Here is a 21,033-nt window from a genome sequence, read left to right on the forward strand (position 1 = left end):
GAGTCGATTGCTGCTACTTTAATGCAGGGCCAACAGACAAGTTCCTTACTTTTTCCCCCTTCTACTTGCCTCTTCCATTTCTGTGGTAATGCTGCAATTAGTTGGTTGTGATTTTGAGTAGAGCAGACATTTACATATGTCTGTGTTAGCTGCATGTGTGACATCACTCCACCAGTCCTATTTATGATATCATTTACAGACATTATACATTTTTTTAATTTTGTATCGAAAAATATATTTTTCTTTAATCAATTAGTATATTTGAGTTTAACCCCTATTTGTTGTATTATTTGTTCTGTCTTTTCAGGTGGATTAAACTGAAAATGAAACCAACTTTCTATGGCTTGTTTAAAAAATAACGATATTTTGGAGATTATTTTGTTTTCAAACAACCAAAAGTGAGCAGTTGTAATCTGAATAAAGGGAAAAAGGCAATTCTTGAACATGGGGTGAGACATTCCTACCAATTTACTAGAGAACCATTTCGGATTTAAGTATAACTTTTGTATGACTGATGCCTTTAGTGAGAGGTCTAATGCTTTGATATTTAATCATTTCTGCCCTCCAAATTCCTATTCATTATATAAATAGGCCCTTTTATTTTTGTCTGACTTGCCATTCCAAGTAAAATTGTTTTTTGTTCATATAATTGAAAAAGCAGGTCACTAGGCGTAGGCAAAACCATAAGCAAATAGGTAAACTGTGATATGACTAAAGAGTTAATCATGGTGATTTTTCTACAAATAGACAGGTTTTTTCCTTTCCATGGTAGCAAGATCTTACCTATTTTTGTTAACTTTCTATAAAAATGTATTGGAGTGAGATCATTTCTTTCTTTCGGGACTTGTATACCGAGTATGTCCATATCCCCGTCTGTCACGTCCTGACCATAGAGAGCTCTTATTTTCTATGGTAGAGTAGGTCAGGGCGTGACTGGGGGGGTTTATCTAGTTTATTTAGTTCTATGTTGTTTTGGTTCTAGTTTCTTTTTTCTATGTTGGGATTTTGTATGATCCCCAATTAGAGGCAGCTGGTCATCGTTGTCTCTAATTGGGGATCATATTTAAGTAGTTGTTTTCCCCACCAGTGTTTGTGGGAGATTATTTTGAGTTAGTGCATGTTGCACCTCTTTCGTCACGGTTTGTGTTTTGTTTGTGTTTTGTTTGTAGTTTATTGTTTGTTTTGCAAAGTTTCACATTAAAATATAAGATGTGGAACGATACCCACGCTGCACTTTGGTCTCCTTCCTACAACGAACATGACACCGTCAGACCATTTTATTGGTAAACTACACGCTAATGTAAATGTTGCATTTTTTTGTGATCCAATATGTAATATAGTACACTTATCATAATTTGGTTTTAATCCAGAGAGGTTAGCAAAAGTATCTAGAACCTCTATGAGGCTGTGGATGGATTCTAATTGCTTAAAAGAAAACATGAATCATCAGCGTACAATGACACCTTTGTTTTTAAGCCACAAATTTCTAATCCCTTAATATTATTGTTGGATCTAATTTTAACAGCTAACAATTCGATAGCAATAATAAATAGATATGCCGATAGTAGACAACCTTGTTTTACTCCTCTTGACAGTTTAAAACTTTCTGAGATGTAGCCATTATTTACCATTTGTCACGTCCTGACCAGCAGAGGGAGCAATTGTATTAGTTTTGGTCAGGACGTGGCAGAGTTGTTTGTGTTACGTGTGAGTTGGATGTTGGACTCCCAATTGAAGGCAGGTGTGTTGAGTTGCCTTTGATTGGGAGTCCTATATAGTAGTGTGTGTTTTTCCTTGTGGTTGTGGGTAATTGTTTCTGTTTAGTGTGTTTCACCTGAGAGGACTGTTTGGCTGTCAGTTTTCTTGTTTTGTAAATTGTATAGTGTTCGTTCTTTATTAAATGATGATGAACACTAACTCTGCTGCATTTTGGTCCACTTCCTCAGACAGCCCTTACAGAATTACCCACCAAACCAGGACCAAGCGGCGGAGGAGGAAGGAGCAACAGGAGTACAGCGTTATGGACTCGTGGACATGGGAACAAATCCTGGACGGAGAGGGACCATGGACTCAGGCTGGGGATTATCGCCTCCCGCAGTGGGAGATTGAAGCGGCGAGAGCGGAGAGGCGATTCTATGAGGAGAGAGAGCGCAACGAGCACGAGAGGCAGCCCCAATACTTTTTTTGGGGGGGGCACACTGGACAGTCGGCGGAGCCGAGGGCGGAACCAGAGCCAGTCGGGCTGACATTGGAGGTGAGCGAGGGGTACGAGGCAGAGACTGTGACGGAGTTAATGGGGAAATTAAAGGAGAGAGAGATGAGAGAGCTGCTAGTTTGGTGCATAAGGCACGGCATTCGCCCTACAGAGCGTGTCATGGAATTGATGTCACCTGAGGCAGCTCTCCATACTCGTCCTGAGGTGCGTGCTGGTTGTCTGGTAAAGACTGTGCCTGCGCCCAGAAACAGGCCTCCTGCATGTCTTCCCAGCCCTGCACGTCCTGTGCCTACGCCCAGAACAAGGCCTCCTGCATGTCTTCCCATCCTGGTCAAGCCCGTGCCTCCTCCACGGACCAGTCTTCCAGTGGGTCTCCCTATCCTGGTCAAGCCCGTGTCTCCTCCACGGACCAGTCCTCCAGTGGGTCTCCCTATCCTGGTCAAGCCCGTGTCTCCTCCACGGACCAGTCCTCCAGTGGGTCACCTCATCCTCACCTCATCCTCTGGTCAAGCCTGTGCCTCCTCCAAGGACCAGTCCTCCGGTGGATCCCTCCACCCTGGTCTCTCCTGTGCCACCTCCTCAAACCAGGCCTCCAGCGGGTCTTCCCAGCCTGGTGAGTCCAGGGCCTGCGCCCAGAGCCAGGCCTCCTTCATGTCTCCCCAGCCTGGTGAATCCTGAGCCGGATCTGCCGGAGTGGCCCGCCGTGCTCGGATCTGCCGGAGTGGCCCGCCGTGCCCGGATCTGCCGGAGTGGCCCGCCGTGCCCGGGTCTGCCGGAGTGGCCCGCCGTGCCCGGGTCTGCCGGAGTGGCCCGCCGTGCCCGGGTCTGCCGGAGTGGCCCGCCGTGCCCGGGTCTGCCGGAGTGGCCCGCCGTGCCCGGGTCTGCCGGAGTGGCCCGCCGTGCCCGGGTCTGCCGGAGTGGCCCGCCGTGCCCGGGTCTGCCGGAGTGGCCCGCCGTGCCCGGGTCTGCCGGAGTGGCCCGCCGTGCCCGGGTCTGCCGGAGTGGCCCGCCGTGCCCGGGTCTGCCGGAGTGGCCCGTCTGCCCGGAGCTGCCGGAGTGGCCCGCCTGCCCGGAGCTGCCCGAGTGGCCCGCCTGCCCTCCGGCCCAGCCCGAGTGGCCCGCCTGCCCTCCGGCCCAGCCCGAGTGGCCCGCCTGCCCTCCGGCCCAGCCCGAGTGGCCCGCCTGCCCTCCGGCCCAGCCCGAGTGGCCCGCCTGCCCTCCGGCCCAGCCCGAGTGGCCCGTCTGCCCGGCGCAGCTATCGGCGCCACCGAAGTGGGCGACGCCGAAGGTGGAGCGAGGTCCATGTCCCGCACCCGAGCCACCTCCAGGATAGGTGGGTTGGGGAGGGAGGGTGTAGGGGGGGGGGGGTACTGTCACGGGGGGAGGGGGGGGTACTGTCACGTCCCTACAGACATTTCCCTTTGTGGGAAGAAAAGCATTCTTTCAATGACAGACATATCAGGATTGCCAATTAAGGTGGTGCTCTTCAGAATATAATGTCTTACTTGTAGGAAGCAATTTTACATTATTAATAGGAAAAACATCCATACAATTAGCTTCAGTTAGTGGAGATGGAGGAGACTGAAACGAAAACATATTCTTAAAGTACTTTACTTCTGTCACGTCCTGACCAGTAATAGGGGTTATTTGTTATTATAGTTTGGTCAGGACGTGGCAGGGGGTATTTGTTTTATGTGGTTCGGGGTGGTTGTGTGTTTAGTAGGGTGTTTGATTTATTATTCCGGGTTTCGGGCAATATTCTATGGTTATGTATTTCTATGTTTAGTCTAGTATTTTGTATTTCTATGCTTAGTTAATTGGGGATTGGATTCTCAATTGGAGGCAGGTGTTTTCTAGTTGCCTCTGATTCAGGGTCCTATATATAGGTATGTGTTTGTTTTAGTGTTTTGTGGGAGATTGTGCTGGGTATAGCTTTGTTGCCTTACCGGCCTGTTATTAGTCGTTGTGTTTTTGTTGTGTACATGTTTATTTTGGTTTACCTTCTTTGTCCGTTGAAATTAAAGAAGATGAGTGCACATTTCCCCGCTGCGTCTTGGTCCGCTTTACCCTACGACAACCGTGACAACTTCCTCTTTCAAAATATAATTTGGTGAATCATGCGTGACTTCATCATTTGTAACAAGTTTCTATGCATTTTGTTTTGGTAGCATTTCTATGTTGAAGATTGAAAAATAATTTGTTGCATTTTTCCACATATTCCATCCAGTTCGCTTTATTTTGATAATATATACTGCTCCAAAAAATAAAGGGAACACTTAAAAAACACATCCTAGATCTGAATGAAAGAAATAATCTTATTAAATACTTTTTTCTTTACATAGTTGAATGTGCTGACAACAAAATCACACAAAAATAATCAATGGAAATCCAATTTATCAACCCATGGAGGTCTGGATTTGGAGTCACACTCAAAATTAAACTGGAAAACCACACTACAGGCTGATCCAACTTTGATGTAATGTCCTTTAAACAAGTCAAAATGAGGCTCAGTAGTGTGTGTGTGGCCTCCACGTGCCTGTATGACCTCCCTACAACGCCTGGGCATGCTCCTGATGAGGTGGCGGATGGTCTCCTGAGGGATCTCCTCCCAGACCTGGACTAAAGCATCCGCCAACTCCTGGACAGTCTGTGGTGCAAAGTGGCATTGGTGGATGGAGCGAGACATGATGTCCCAGATGAGCTCAATTGGATTCAGGTCTGGGGAACGGGCTGGCCAGTCCATAGCATCAATGCCTTCCTCTTGCAGGAACTGCTGACACACTCCAGCCACATGAGGTCTAGCATTGTCTTGCAATAGGAGGAACCCAGGGCCAACCGCACCAGCATATGGTCTCACAAGGGGTCTGAGGATCTCATCTCGGTACCTAATGGCAGTCAGGCTACCTCTGGCGAGCACATGGAGGGCTGTGCAGCCCCCCAAAGAAATGCCACCCCACACCATGACTGACCCACCGCCAAACCAGTCATGCTGGAGGATGTTGCAGGCAGCAGAACGTTCTCCACGGCATCTCCACTGTCACGTCTGTCACGTGCTCAGTGTGAACCTGCTTTCATCTGTGAAGAGCACAGGGCGCCAGTGGCGAATTTGCCAATCTTGGTGTTCTCTGGCAAATGCCAAACGTCCTGCACGGTGTTGGGCTGTAAGCACAACCCCCACCTGTGGACGTCGGGCCCTCATACCACCCTCACGGAGTCTGTTTCTGACCGTTTGAGTAGACACATACACATTTGTGGCCTGCTGGAGGTCATTTTGCAGGGCTCTGGCAGTGCTCCTCCTGCTCCTCCTTGCACAAAGGTGGAGGTAGCGGTCCTGCTGCTGGGTTGTTGCCCTCCTACGGCCTCCTCCACGTCTCCTGATGTACTGGCCTGTCTCCTGGTAGTGCCTCCATGCTCTGGACACTACGCTGACAGATACAGCAAACCTTCTTGCCACAGCTCGCATTGATGTGCCATCCTGGATGAGCTGCACTACCTGAGCCACTTGTGTGGGTTGAAACTCCCTCTCATGATATCACTAGAGTGGAAGCACCGCCAGCATTCAAAAGTGACCAAAACATCAGCCAGGAAGCATAGGAACTGAGAAGTGGTCTGTGGTCCCCACCTGCAGAACCACTCCTTTATTGGGGGTGTCTTTGCTAATTGCCTATAATTTCCACCTGTTGTCTATTCCATTTGCACAACAGCATGTGAAATGTATTGTCAATCAGTGTTGCTTCCTAAGTGGACAGTTTGATTTCACAGAAGTGTGATTGACTTGGAGTTACATTGTGTTGTTTAAGTGTTCCCTTTATTTTTTTGAGCAGTGTATTACACTGGATCTTTCTTGAATGAGTTCCTCCAACTTATTCTGAGCTTCTATGGTACAGTTTTTATTGCTATCTAACTGTACCTTTAGTCCTTCAATTTCCTTTGTTAATATGGATTATTTTGATCTAAATTGCTTTTTTTATAGATGAATTGCATGGCTTCTAAAGGCACATTTAAAAGTGTCCCATACAATAAGGGGATCTATGTTATGTCGGAAAAAGTCAGTTATAAATTATTCCGTCCTCGTTATAAGCAAGTTATCATCTAGTAGGCTTTGATTACGTTTCTAATATCCTCACCCACGTGGAAATTATGTAAGAGTAATATATATGTCAATTATGTGATGAGGCCACAGTGTCTTCTGATCCCTCCTGTCTCAGCCTCTAGTATTTATGCTGCAGTAGTTTATGTGTCGGGGGGCTAGGGTCAGTCTGTTACATCTGGAGTATTTCTCTTGTCTTATCCGGTGTCCTGTGTGAATTTAAATATGCTCTCTCTAATTCTCTCTTTCTTTCTTTCTCTCGGAGGACCTGAGCCCTAGGACCATGCCTCAGGACTACCTGGCATGATGACTCCTTGCTGTCCCCAGTCCACCTGGCCGTGCTGCTGCTCCAGTTTCAACTGTTCTGCCTGCGGCTATGGAACCCTGACCTGTTCACCGGACGTGCTCAAAGATCGGCTACGAAAAATCCAACTGACACTTACTCTTGAGTTGCTGACTTGTTGCACCCTCGACAACTACTATGATTATTATTATTTGACCATGCTAGTCATTTATGAACATTTTAACATCTTGACCATGTTCTGTTATAATATCCACCCGGCACAGCCAGAAGAGGACTGGCCACCCCTCATAGCCTGGTTCCTCTCTAGGTTTCTTCCTAGGTTTTGGCCTTTCTAGGGAGTTTTTCCTAGGGAGTTTTTCCTAGCCACCGTGCTTCTTTCACATGCATTGCTTGCTGTTTGGGGTTTCAGGCTGGGTTTCTGTACAGCACTTTGAGATATCAGCTGATGTACGAAGGGCTATATAAATAGATTTGATTTGATTTTGATTTGATGATCCGACCGCATTCTGTCCCCTATCAACACTTTTTTTTAAACTTTTGGTGCCAGATATAATGATATAATAAAGTAATCAAGACGACTAGCTTGATTTAGCCTCTGCCATGTATATCTCACAAGGTCAGGGTATTTAAGCAGGGTATATCCACTAATTCCAATATCCTTGACATTCATGATTTCCTTAATTGCATGAGGGTGATAGTTTGTAGTGTGATTTCCTTTACGGTCCATAGAGGTTTTTAAGACCGTATTAAAATCCCCCACCATAATAATAGAGTCTAGTGCTGCTTGTAGAGTTGATAAATTCTTATATATATTTTCAAAGAAGCTTGGATCATCATTATTTGGACCGTATAGGTTAATAAGCCATATCTGTTTATTGTCCAATAACAGATTTCTATTTATCCCCCTAGTCCTGTAAACAATAGATATTATATTCCTTCTCTTTTAGCCAGGTGTCATATACCCTGATCTGTTTCACCTGTCTTTGTGATTGTCTCCACCCACCTCCAGGTGTCACCTGTTTTCCCCATTAGTCCCCGGTGTTCCCTGTTTGTCTGTTGCCAGTTTGTCTTGTCAAGTCAACCAGTGGGTTTTTCGGTGTGCCTGCTTCTTCTTATCTTTCTTTTGCTAGTCCTCCTGGTTTTGACCCTTGCCTGCTTTGACTCTGAACCCGCCTGCCTGACCATACTGCCTGCCTGCCACTCTGTACCTCCTGGACTCTGACCTTGTTTATCATCTGTTGCCGGTTCACGACCATTCTCTTACCTGCCCCTTGGATTATAATAAATATCAGAGACTCAAACCATCTGCCTCCCGTGTCTGCATCTGGGTCTTGCCCTGTGCCATTATACCAGGTAAATACGTCTTTTGTTATCTGCTAAGCCATTACAATTGTAACTGGCTATACTTATTTCACCACTTACCATAATGAGATACAACTTTCAATTCTATTTATCAAAATATATATGTTTGTGAACGTACCATTAAAAAGTAACATGATGATTGAGTGTCTATATAGCTGTACCATGATATTTGCATAGCTACTAAGTCAACCTCCAATTGGTCCCTACTATTCCACCCGCTAAAAGCCCTCCTCATCCTGAGTTGGGTTGTCATCCCAATGCCCGGCAGACCACCCCCGACTCCCCATAGCCCTGGAGAGACCGGGATCCGTCCTTTGAAAATGGCAGTGTGCTCCCCACAGAACAGAAGCAGATCAACCGTGAAATGCATTTCCATCGCCCTCACCTCGTATTATATGTAGCCATATATTTTAAATCCTGTTTCTTATTTTCCATAATTAGCTATTAATATTTGTAGTAATGTAGGCAATTTATGCAAAGGATTTGTACCTCTCACCATGACCAAAATTACATTATGGCAAGCAATTATTATATTAACAAACAATTATTGTGAATCATCCTGTAATCCTATATCGTCCCTAACATCTTTTACTCCCTCGCAACAGTTGTGGGATACACACACTCATACACACTAAACCCCTTTCCCCCACAACAACCATAGACTCACATTCTCAACAGTTGCACCATTCCAGAGCCCAACTCAAGAAAGGTCTTGATTTACGACTGCATATACAGTTGCAGCTGTATGAGAAGGCCTGCAAAACTGTGCAAAAACTATGGGCAGGAATGGGTAATTATTAACCATTGTCACGTCCTAGATGATGGTCAGATATACCCCCTTCCCCTGAAACACCCACATGGTCCCCCGTATTGACCATATTCCCAAGCATCTCTGTGCAGTCAGACAATTGATTGTGTGCCACCATGGCCACAACAATATGCCCCCTCTGAATGTCTGTTTGACCCCCCCCCCCCCATGGGTTACTGCAGCTAGTGTTGCCAGCACTGCCACTGCCTGGGTGGGGGCACCCCACCGGAATCCCCCACCGGCTAGGTTCAAGGTTCTCATTAGCAGCTTTGAGAATTTCCTTTTATATTATCCTCTCCCTTCAGGGGGCTTTGGCTTTGCAGGACCAGGCAGTCTCAGAATCTTGAGGGGACAGTGCTGCTCTAGGTCTCTGACCGCATTTTGTCTGCATACAGGCCGCTTACAGCAGGCCCATAAAACAGATGGGGACTTCTCCTTAGTATCTGGGGACTTCTCCTTTAGTATCTGGGGACTTCTCCTTAGTATCTGGGGACTTCTCCTTAGTATCTGGGGACTTCTCCTTAGTATCTGGGGACTTCTCCTTAGTATCTGGGGACTTCTCCTTTAGTATCTGGGGACTTCTCCTTAGTATCTGGGGACTTCTCCTTTAGTATCTGGGGACTTCTCCTTTAGTATCTGGGGACTTCTCCTTTAGTATCTGGGGACTTCTCCTTAGTATCTGGGACTTCTCCTTTAGTATCTGGGGACTTCTCCTTAGTATCTGGGGACTTCTCCTTAGTATCTGGGGACTTCTCCTTTAGTATCTGGGGACTTCTCCTTAGTATCTGGGGACTTCTCCTTAGTATCTGGGGACTTCTCCTTAGTATCTGGGGACTTCTCCTTAGTATCTGGGGACTTCTCCTTAGTATCTGGGGACTTCTCCTTAGTATCTGGGGACTTCTCCTTAGTATCTGGGGACTTCTCCTTAGTATCTGGGGACTTCTCCTTAGTATCTGGGGACTTCTCCTTTAGTATCTGGGGACTTCTCCTTTAGTATCTGGGGACTTCTCCTTAGTATCTGGGGACTTCTCCTTAGTATCTGGGGACTTCTCCTTTGTATCTGGGGACTTCTCCTTTAGTATCTGGGGACTTCTCCTTTAGTATCTGGGGACTTCTCCTTAGTATCTGGGGACCGTTCCATCAATATAGGATCATAAATGAGATGTATAAATTATTTTTAACATTTCGTTCCCCATGATAGGACAATAAATAAGATGTATAATTCATTATAAAATGTATCCCTCATCTGAACAACATTGAAAGCTCTCTCACACACCCGCTCACAGCAATACATTGGTTCTGGGATATGCAACCATTTCCTTTCTCACTCAACGCCACACCAACAAACACACACCACACCATCCATCCACACATACTGTTCCTTCTGTTTACTGAGTTTTTATCTCCACCATGTTGAATTAGTGCTTTTGTGGTCCAATTAGTTATTTCTGAAGATACAACAATAAAAAAATTGCTTTTCTATTATTACAATCCATAACCGGGCTAGAATTCTGTGTTTCCTTATTTGCCTCCTCTGAGAACTTTGTAATTTTTTAAATAGCCATGGAGTAGTCTGTCTTTGAACAACTGGTTATCAATATACAGTTTATCGACGACGAGAGCTACGCGTTTCCCTTTCAATCTATTTTCCTTAAATTGGTTATAGAACTTTGTGCCGTTCTGCAATTTCCTTCAGGAACTGGTCATTCGCGCCAGCAAGTCTTTTGCCCAGGCTTTTAACCATTATTTTATCTTTAAAGAAAGTCTGACACAACTTGCTTAGGCAGGGAAGGAGAGGAATTTCCACGCTTCAGTGCATTAACTATTTTCCAACATTTTGACAGATCACCAGCAGACTCTGAGATAGAGCTTAGAAAGTAGCTTGAGGTAGCTTTCTTCATTGAGGATGTACATCTACAGTATTCTACAATAGCCTGAAACACTGCCAATCAGTTACCGAGTCAGTTTTTCGAGCCTTGGCCCAGGCCTGATTTCTCATCATAATGAGATCTGAAAGTTCTATAGGGAACCAAGGATTTGTTCTATTTTGAACTCTAAGGCGTTTAAAGGGAGTGTGATTGTCTACCAGAGATATAACAATAGATGAGAAGTTCTAGAGCCAATTCAGTGTCAGGCAGGAAAGCTCTATCAGCTGTGTGTGTGTGTGCGTCTGCGTGTGTGTGTACCACTTGCTGTTATGGTAGGTTTACAACAATAACGCCTTTCAGCAGCTTGGTGATTTCCAGTGTGGAATACAAGGTCGCCACGTGTTGGGTTAAGGTCTTTACAATATCAATATGCCTACCACTTATTAATTAGTACTTGTATTAATAACTGAATTTAGATGGTTAGTCAAATTAATGCTGCAAAGAGAAAAGAGAAGTCATGTCATTGCACAATTGTTTTTTTCAACATAGTCCCTCCCTCTGTCCCCATCATATAAAATAAGTGTCTATTTGAGTTGATGTAATAAGTGTCTATTTGGGTTGATGTAATAAGTGTCTGGTATAAGTGTTTAGATCAGTATGTCTGAAGGAATAGTCCACGCTGATGTGAAGTTCAAAAAGCAACAAAGGACTGAAGGAAAAGATGGTGGTAAGCACTAAACTAAAATCTGTCACTAAAATCTATTTTTATAATCATGCTGTATGCTCAGGATGTGCAGAATGTTCAACAAAAAGCTTCCTCTATTTGCCAATATATATGTATCTATAATCTTTAAGGGGCAAACTAGGATCCGTTTTTTAAATGAATGCTATATAGCTGTTGATTGTTGAAGAGTATTACTTATAAACGTCTCATCAACTTAGTTCAACTGTATTACCCCATCAGAACAAATGTAAGCTTGTTTTATGCTATTGTTCGTATACAATGTAATTGTAAACAAACACTGTATGGCTTCAAATCATGGTTAAAACTATCATTTGTATCTCATGCTCATGGGTGGTCCATCCTTGCTCCCATAGCTCCATCTATGAACTTGAGTGGTTACATTCCTCCAGCCCCATCCCTCAGCAGTTTACCAAAAAATCCCCAGATGGCCCCTTTAAAATTATATTTATACTACATTGACTTTATTTGACAACACATACTGATACCCTACTTCAAAACATGTTCGCTAGGACAAAAATGACTTGCATCACAAAGAGATTTTAGAGACTACAATTCAAAGGGTTTGCAGGAAACACATTTGTTAGCTTGCCTTATCAGTGATCTGTGCTGATTATTTTACATTACAGTTTTACATTGTCGCTTTGGTCAAATTTTCACAAGTATCTGGTACATTTTCACAACTCTTAGTACAACTAAACTGGTCACACTTGTAAGTCAGTCTTTCACTCAACCGTCATTGTGCATTCATTTGGATTGTAAACATCTCTCACCACACAACCATTGATTAAAAATCTGTTTATTGTGAAATGTAATGACAACATTGGTTTAATCACCATAACACAATAATATATTTTCTATTTAGTCGTTTTAACTACCAGTTAATCCAATAGAAAACAAAGCAAGATACGTGTTTCAAATCGCCCTTAGAAGTGCTGAAAGTAAAATGCTACAGTACTGTAAATTACAGTAGATTACAGTTTTCACATTAGGCAATACACTTAAATTACCCAACAGAATTGACAGAAATTCTATAATTTCCATAATATCTATCCAATGTGTAATCAAAGGTGTGATCAATGAAGACATCCTCTACAATCATTCATGCAAAAAAAATGTTTTTCATATAAAATTGCAAATGTAAATGAAACTAAGTAATTAAATGAATGAAAATAAAACATAAGGTTTAGCACGCATGAAGCCTGTCTTGAGCATTTGGCCATAAATTCTCATCCACAACACAGTGAATGTCCTCATTATTCATGCACCGCAGGAAAAACCTTTTGACAGGCTAATCCAAGCTTGACATTGGTCTGCATTGATGTTTCCTTAATGCCTCATTCATGGCCAGAAGTAGGGCGGCACGCTCATAGGGATGGCGATCTTACAGCTTCCACCTCCATGCTGAAAAAGATTCCTCAATAGGGTTGAGCAAAGAAGAGTATAGGGCCATGAATTGGGGATGGGCCCAAAACCATGCCTGAACCACCTCTGCAGGGGGGAACCTGACATTGTCACACTCAGTGACATAGGTTACCCCTTCACCTTGACAGGCCTGCTCAATTTCATTGAGAAACACAGTGAGATGTGCAGCGTTGTAGGATCCAAGTAATGCACTACATCCTGCCACACCATCCTCAGAAATAGCTGCGTACATTGAGAAGTTTCCCCCACATTGTCCAGGCACTTGGACGGTTGCCCGTTGGACGATGAGTTTCCGCCCACGGCGCTGAGATTTGGCCAGGTTGAAGCCCACTTCATCAACAAATATATATTTGTGATGGTTCACAGCAGCATCACCCTCTAAAATATATTTTGGTTAGTTCTTTTTACAGTATAGTTACAATATGATATTGTCATGTAACAGTAATACAGTATATAGTGCTGTACCTGAACATACTCTGCCTGCAGTTGTTTCACCTGGTCGTTGTTTCTCTCAAAAGGCACCAGGTAAATGTGTTTCATAGATACCTGGTGCCTCATCAAAAGGTGGGCCATTGTTGGTAGGCTGATGGATGTCACATTGGCAAAGGGGTCATCGTTCTCCTCATTAGCCTGCTTTATTTCAGACAGCCATATGTCATTCCTGGCCCTCACCATTTCCACCACTGCCCACTCCTTCTGGTCGGTCAGCACACGGCCACGGCCATGGGGTCTTCTGTCGGTTCTGAGGGTAGAACAGAGTATACTGTCAATAGATCATACTGGAAGAATACAGTAACATGTTTTGTGAATTTACATGCATTACAATATGTCATTTACTGTAAATGTAAAGCATAGTGCATATCCTCAAGACTTACCGGTTTTCTTGGTGAAATTCTCTCAGGATCAAATTGACAATTGACCTTTTCAGATTGGGGTGAACTAACCTGTCAGCCTCTGCCATGGTAAGGCCTCTGTTTATCACATGTTCAACGAGGATGACCCTGATTTCATTAGACACAACAGTTCCCTGCCGTCTGCCTCCCTCTCTCTGATGTCCACCTCTTTGACGGGGCCCATGCCCAACTCTTTGACCTCTTTGATGGGGCCCAAGCCCACCTCTCTAACAGGCCCATTGTCCACGAGCTTTTTGATTTCCACCTTTCCCTTGCTGTCTTTCCTGCTCCATGTTGAAATCAATTAGCAATAGCTAGTAGTCATTATGTATGGTTATCATGCATTATACATGTCATTTAGATGTTTATACTTTACAAACACACATTATTTTTGTAGTTCTCAAAATCCATTGATAGTGGACAAACCAGTTTAAAATTCATAGGTTTGCCAAACTATTAAGTGGTTAACCTTTAAACGCAGTTGGATTAAGTGATGGTCAAATGTATTTAAACAAATGAAAAGAGAATCATATGAAAAGTATTGTGAGCATTGCATTGTGTAAAGGCAATGACTTTATATGAAAGGTATTTCTAGATGAAACAGTGAACAGGTTTGGTGAAAAGGTTACTGTGTGATTTGTGTGTTGTACTTAGTCAATTGAAAATGTGCTTAAAGTTTTGAAACGACAGCCTTTTTCATGATCTGTTTTGAGTTTGTACAACATTTTACCGCATTCTTGTGAAAACAGGACCAAGGTGCTAAAAACAAAAACGAATAAACTGAGTGTTAAAAATGCTGGTTCAGGAACAGCCAATGTGTAACGGCCGTCTGAAGGAGTAGACCAAGGCGCAGCTGTTAGTGCTCATCATGTATTTATTTGATCTGAACACTGAAACAAAGAAACCAATAACGACAGCCAAACAGTTCTGTCAGGTAAGAAATACAAAACCGAAATTAACCACCCACAAACCCAAAGGAAAACAGGCTACCTAAGTATGGCTCCCAATCAGCGACAACGATGTACAGCTGTCCCTGATTGAGAGCCATACCAGGCCAAAACAAAGAAATACAAAACATAGAAAAAAGGACATAGAATGCCCACCCTAGTCACACCCTGGCCTAACCAAAATAGAGAATAAAACCCTCTCTATGGCCAGGGCGTGACACAATGTGATGAGAGGTGTTTTGTCTTGTGCTCACACTTTCATGGTTGCATTCCAGCAACAGCATCCACAGTGAATGACGCCACGTACTCTGAAATCTCAATTCCCAAAGACGGACGCAACCAGCCATCTACCGACACTAATGGTATGTGTGTGCGTGGGTGAATGTGCACGGGATTGTGTGGGTCAGATGAAGTCAGTGCAAAGTGCAAGCTAGGCAAAACAATGAAGTTTCCTACATATGGGTCAAAAAAAGGTTTACAAGATGCAGAACAGATTCTAGTTTAGCTTTTTCGTCAAAAACCAGGTTCCTACGAGTCATACACTGAGTGTACAAAACATGAGGAACACCTTCCTAATATTGAGTTGCACCCCCTTTTGCCATCAGAACTGCCTCAATTTGTTGGTACATGGACTCTACAAGGTGTCAAAACGTCCACAGGGATGCTGGCCCATGTTGACTCCAATTCTAGTGTCAAGTTGGCTTGATGTATTTTGGGTGGTGTGCCATTTTTGATACACACAAGAAACTGTTGAGCTTGAAAAACCCAGCAGTGTTGCAGTTCTTGATACACTCAAACCGGTGCGCCTGGCACCTACTACCATACCCTGTTCAAAGGCACTTAAATATTTTGTCTTGCCCAGTCACTGAATGGCACACATACACAATCCATGTCTCAAATGTCTCAAGGCTTAAAAATCCTTCTTTAACCTGTCACCTCCCCTTTACCTACACTGATTGGTGAATTTAACAAGTGACATCAATAAGGGATCATAGCTTTCACCTGGTCAGTCTGTCATAAAAAGAGCAGGTGAGCAATCCCAGGTACTTCTCTGCCGCTGCCACTACAACTATTCTGTGACTTTCGATTCATTTCTGCAGTACAATTAACAACCATGGCTATAAATGCTAAAAATCCCACCGTACTGAAGCACCTATTCTTCCCATCACTCTTGATCTCCGCCTACTCACAGGAATGCTCCCAGGATCCCTCACCCTGTACCCATCTTTCTCACCACTCTCATCACTGCTTAGGCATACAACACTTTCTGTTCTATTTTTATTTTTTTTACCCCTTTTTTCTCCCCAATTTCGTGGTATCCAATTGGTAGTTAGAGTCTTGTCTCATTGCTGCAACTCCCGTACGGACTCAGGAGAGGCGAAGGTCGAGAGCCATGCGTCCTCCGTAAACACAACCCAACCATGCCACACTGCTTCTTGACACACTGCCCATCCAACCCGGAAGCCAGCCGCACCAATGTGTCGGAGGAAACACAGTACACCTTGCGTCCTGGTCAGCGTGCGCTGCGCCCGGCCCGCCACAGGAGTCGCTAGTGCGCGATGAGACAAGGATATCCCTGCCAGCCAAACCCTCCCTAACCCGGACGATGCTTGGCCAATTGTGCGCCGCCCCATGGGCCTCCCGGTTGTGGCCGGCTGCGACAGAGCCTGGACTCCAACTTTCTGTTCTATTCTGACCCTGGCAACCTCAATCTGCCTTTCTCTCACCGGACACCTCCGCTCTCCATCCCCATGATCACCCTCACAACTAACACACACAACTTTCTCCACCGATAGCACACATTCCTTCGTCTCATGCCCTCCTGCACACTTCTCACATCTGGGCATGTCCCTCCTACACACTGCTGCAATATGCCCATAAACATGACAGCTAAAACACAGTAATATTTTCGTAACAAACTCTCACGTGATAACTGACACTTCCTACCTTGACCTTATTTGGTAACGACTCTGCATCAAAACTCAGCATGAGAGATGATGTCTTCTCCGTTTGCCCACCGTATCTACGTCTCAAGTGGTGGGTGTCACAGACACTGGGAATCTTCCATTTCAACTGCTCCTCCTCAACACTTAATGCCACTCTCGTCATCACTCCTTTCAACAGCGCCTTGCTCCGGAGAGCAAAGCACGGCACAATTCTTGTCCCTAATCTCGTAATCCGGAGTGCCCTCTCCCTCTGGGGGGAGGAAACATAATAAATTATCGAGTCCATTCCAAGTTACTTTCACCAACTCAACAGTCCCCAACCTCTCCTCCACCCAACCTGACACCACGTATGGATCAACCAAACAACAAGGACCCATTCCCTTCGGGCTCCCGAGTGGCGCAGAGGTCTAAGGCACTGCATCACAGTGCCAGCGGTGTCACTACAGACCCTGGTTCAATTCCGGGCTGTATCACAACTGGCTGTGATTCGGGAGTCCCATAGGGTGGTGCACAATTGGCCCAGTGTCATCCTGGTTAGGGTTTAGCTGGTGTAGGCTGTCATTGTAAATAAGAATTTGTTCTTAACGGACTTGCCTAGTTAAATAAATATATCTCACCCCCACTGGGCCAAAATCAGCCTTGGGACAATCTTTGCCGCAGGTTCCTCACTCTCAAGTTCCATCTCTGAACTACTGGAGAACGAATCCCTGTTTTTGTACTTGACGCCCACCTTCCTCACCTCACTACTTCCCTCTACACTCAACTTCTACGCAGCAGTCATCACTGCACCTGCCGCCACATTTAATTGATCCTCACTCTCCTCCTGTCCCATTTCCTCCTCAAGCTCTTCCAAAAGTTCTGTGTGATCCTCCATTAAATGTTCACTCAAAATCTTCCATGTCTCTCCTTTTTATCTGTCCTTCTCCTTCACCAGATCTTTCAGAAGGCCTGTGTAATCCCCCACTCCATGTTTATTCATAATATGCTGCACTTTCTTCCTTATTTCCTTTTCCGCCATCTTCCCCACCGTGGCCTTCGCCCAACACCCCGACCGCCTCTCTGCCCACTACGGATTGTTTGTCGACTCAATGATTTAGCCGGAGTGTATTTTCTCTCGCTTCAGTTAAAATAATGTTATGTGGTTGCGTCATATTTCATTGTATACTTTCTGACGCTTGCATCGATGCATGCTTCAAAGTATGTACAAACGGAGTACGCATTTGAGAAGTGTCCTCCATGCTCCGTTTTGCATACTTTGATTTGGAATCATACTCTGAACCTCCCGTGTTCCAATTTGTGTGCTCTGAGCACAGTATGCATTTTGAGAAACACCCTCAGTGTACGTTTTCTTCATGTCTAACATACAATAAAATGAAGTAGCGAGTCTTATAGGTCAGTTTAATTCATTCTCTCTGTCTCCTCAGCTGGTGACCCTGATTCTCAGGAGGGGTCAAAGGTCAAACCAGGTGGATATGACCCTGTCAAAGTGGTCCTGGTGACTCTCTGTTTTCTTCTGATGGGGACAGTCATTGGACTTCGGTTCCTGTGTGAGTGACCTAGATAGTGGAGGTGGCTAGTCTAAAGCAGACTCTATATCGGAGACAGATTCATAGAGGCTCTTGTCCAGAGCTATGAATATACAGAAATATCTAGGCACATTTTTAGCACAAGAGCTGGAAAATCCCCACAGTACTTCTTCAAATGGATTAATGTTTCATGCCAGGTCATTGTCTAATTTCTGTAACAACGTAACGGATACAAGATCCCGTATAAAAATGTTGGTGAATGAAATGAATAGCTATTTGTAATACTTTTCACAATCAACTAATATTACATTATTATGCAGAAGAATGTTGGGGTCAGATTCCTACAATTTAAAATGTGTGTATTTTTGCAATCAGATATCAGCAACCTGTCAACCAAAAACACAGAGCTCCAAATTCTGCAAGCGGCTTACGCTCGAAATCTTACAGGTTTGGAAAAAGATTTTACATCAGGTGAGTTTAAGTTCACACAAAGAAAATGTTCACATCGGTTTTCTGATATAACTGTTGTTTATATGTAGCTGGATGTAGGGAACATGAGTCAGAGTTGTTATCTTTTGGCAACTAGCTTTAATGATCAAAAACAGAGAGCTTCAAGAACTGCAAGTCAAGAACAAAGATCTTCAGGAGAAAGAATGTGCAGCTGAGTGTTGACACAGATATGACCCTCCAATTAAATTGTATTGTCTGCCACTAATACAGCCTTTCCATTGAATCCAGTGACATTTTCATCCTTATAAAATAATATTTAAAAAATTGCAGCTTTTGTTATTGCTAAAACACTCAGTGTTGCATAGTTCCATAAGGTATGGATTCCAATGTCACGCTGTGAAAATGATTCAGGTTGGCATTTATTGTCATGAATCTTGCCCTGGTGGCAGGTCTGCAGCATGGTCACCAGCTGGCACAGCCACAAAGTCATAAAATCTGATTTTAAACCTAACCCTAACCTTAACACTAATCTTAAACACACTGCTAGCCCAAACCTTAAATGAAGACCAAACAGCTCACTTTTGTTTTCATAATCTTTGTGTGGCCCAACTAGCGGAAATCGCTCAGTTCTGCTTTCAGGGCAGGATTCATGGCCATAAACTTCAACCTGTGAAAAAGCATAATTATATTAACAGTTTGGCAACAAACACAGATGAGATTATACTACGAGGGAATGTGTTTACTCAGATGTAGTAGGTTGTATTATGACCCAAGATAAAAACCTGTTTCAGATAGCAATCCTGAGTTAAACTCAAAACCACTTCAAATCAAGTTGTCAACTTCAGAGGCAGTCTATTTTTGTTTTAGGCCCTCCTTATTCATTGATGCAACAATATAGCATACTTAGTTGTGAGATAATCCTACAGTATGTCTCACATCCACATGGATTGTACACCATCAGTAACATAAAAACAAAAGGCATTTGACTATAGGTAGGCATAGAGATCAGTGTAGTGTACGGGGCACTGACAATGGTTATATCTGTTCTCTCCACAGGGAATAAAGACTGTCCTAAACCTATGAACTGTGCTAAAGACTGGGAGTATTATGAGGGGAAGTGCTATTACTTCTCCCCTGATGAACTGACCTGGGCTCAGAGTCGGGATGAGTGTATCACCAGGGGGGGACACCTTGTCATCATAGGGAGCCTAGAGGAGCAGGTATGACTATTATTGATTCTCTGTTGTTTTGATGCACATTTTTCCTTTCCTCTACTAACATAGAAATGACAAATCTTGACATAATTCTCCAAACAATGTTTCTGGTGAAGAAATTCTTGGATCAGAAAACTGGTACAAAAATAACTACGGAGCCTGAAGACATGTTCTGGATTGGGCTGACGGACAGTATAAACGAGAATGAGTGGTTATGGGTGGACGGTTCATCTCTAAGCACAAGGTTTGAATGCATGTTTAAATCAATATCATAATACAATCACCCTAGATGAAAACGTATTATGATCATACCTCTTATGTATTATCATCCTTCAATCCATAGCTTCTGGCTTGATAACCGCGAGCTTGATAACCGTGAGCCTGATAACTGGAAAGGAAATGATGGAGAATATCCCGACGGTGAAGACTGTGCTAGAATGGGGGAACCGGGTGGTACTAAAGAAGGCAAGAGTTGGTTGGATGTCAACTGTAATAGGACTCAAAGAAGAATATGTGAGACAAAATCCCCCTTGTGAAACAGTATCTTTAAGAAACTCAAAAGTTCCTTAAATATGTCTCTGAACAACAAGTATTTTTTGCTGGCATTGATAAAAAGGAGGAGAAACTGTATTGTGACTGGTTTACAGTAGATTACTGCTGATATTCACATCTTTATTTGTAAAACAAATATTATGCTATGGTGTAAAACAAACCAAATCTCCAACTGAGTCTAATGAAAAACATGTCAGATATATTCAGTTCACGCCTCTTCACTTCTCAGTAGGCTACAGGTGTTGGATCTTAATTTTACCAGTATTGTTACAGCAACAGGATTTGAACTTTAGTCCTTCAATCAAATGTTGCGTGATTGGTGGTTAAGCTATTAGCTGGCAAAATTTAGGCTACATGAAAAGTGCAGTATTGTTAAGTGTGTGGGTTTTCAATTAATTTATGTAAATCATGAAGCATAACTGCATTTTGCGATGCAGGAAAATTCTCAGCAACAAGGGAGATAAAATGAAGATCCTACACCTGTACACCATCCTCAGTGTGTTTTGTACATGTATATTTCTGCTCATCAGTGCTGTCTCTAGGCTAGTCATTTGAGAAAAAAAAAATATTGTGTGTATATCCAAACATCAGGAAACCATTGAATGAATAAAGTGTCAAAAGTAAAATTCGGTTTTTTTTCAGCAGTGTATTTATTATAAAGACTTGTCTTACCTACTGTAGTTCAGGGGCT

The 21,033-nt window shown here is 43.7% G+C and overlaps 1 protein-coding gene across 5 annotated transcripts; it reads left to right on the forward strand.

Annotated features, from left to right (window-relative positions):
- The first annotated feature begins 11,213 nt into the window (after positions 1-11,213).
- LOC106588482 (hepatic lectin) lies at positions 11,214-20,973 on the forward strand. Of its 5 annotated transcripts, none has more exons than XM_014177572.2 (7): positions 11,214-11,374; positions 14,930-15,016; positions 18,025-18,147; positions 18,502-18,597; positions 19,633-19,796; positions 19,907-20,034; positions 20,134-20,973. In XM_014177572.2, exons 1-7 carry the CDS (start codon positions 11,305-11,307, stop codon positions 20,324-20,326), a joined length of 861 nt encoding a protein of 286 aa, XP_014033047.2. In that variant the 5' UTR covers positions 11,214-11,304; the 3' UTR covers positions 20,327-20,973. The 5 variants fall into 5 exon arrangements, with proteins under 5 accessions (XP_014033047.2, XP_014033048.2, XP_045565654.1 ...); XM_045709698.1 differs by having other exon boundaries at positions 11,222-11,374; positions 14,936-15,016; XM_014177573.2 differs by lacking the exon at positions 18,025-18,147 and having other exon boundaries at positions 11,217-11,374.
- The last annotated feature ends 60 nt before the right edge of the window (positions 20,974-21,033 follow it).

Source organism: Salmo salar, chromosome ssa27 (genome assembly GCF_905237065.1).
Source record: "Salmo salar chromosome ssa27, Ssal_v3.1, whole genome shotgun sequence".
NCBI lineage: Eukaryota > Metazoa > Chordata > Actinopteri > Salmoniformes > Salmonidae > Salmo > Salmo salar.

Coding starts and splice junctions, on each gene's coding strand:
- LOC106588482 (XM_014177572.2), top strand. CDS start 11,305: ATGTCTGAAGGAATAGTCCACGCTGATGTGAAGTTCAAAAAGCAACAA. Junction 11,375..14,929: donor GACTGAAGGAAAAGATGGTG/GTAAGCACTAAA, acceptor GTTGCATTCCAG/CAACAGCATCCACAGTGAAT. Junction 15,017..18,024: donor GCCATCTACCGACACTAATG/GTATGTGTGTGC, acceptor CTGTCTCCTCAG/CTGGTGACCCTGATTCTCAG.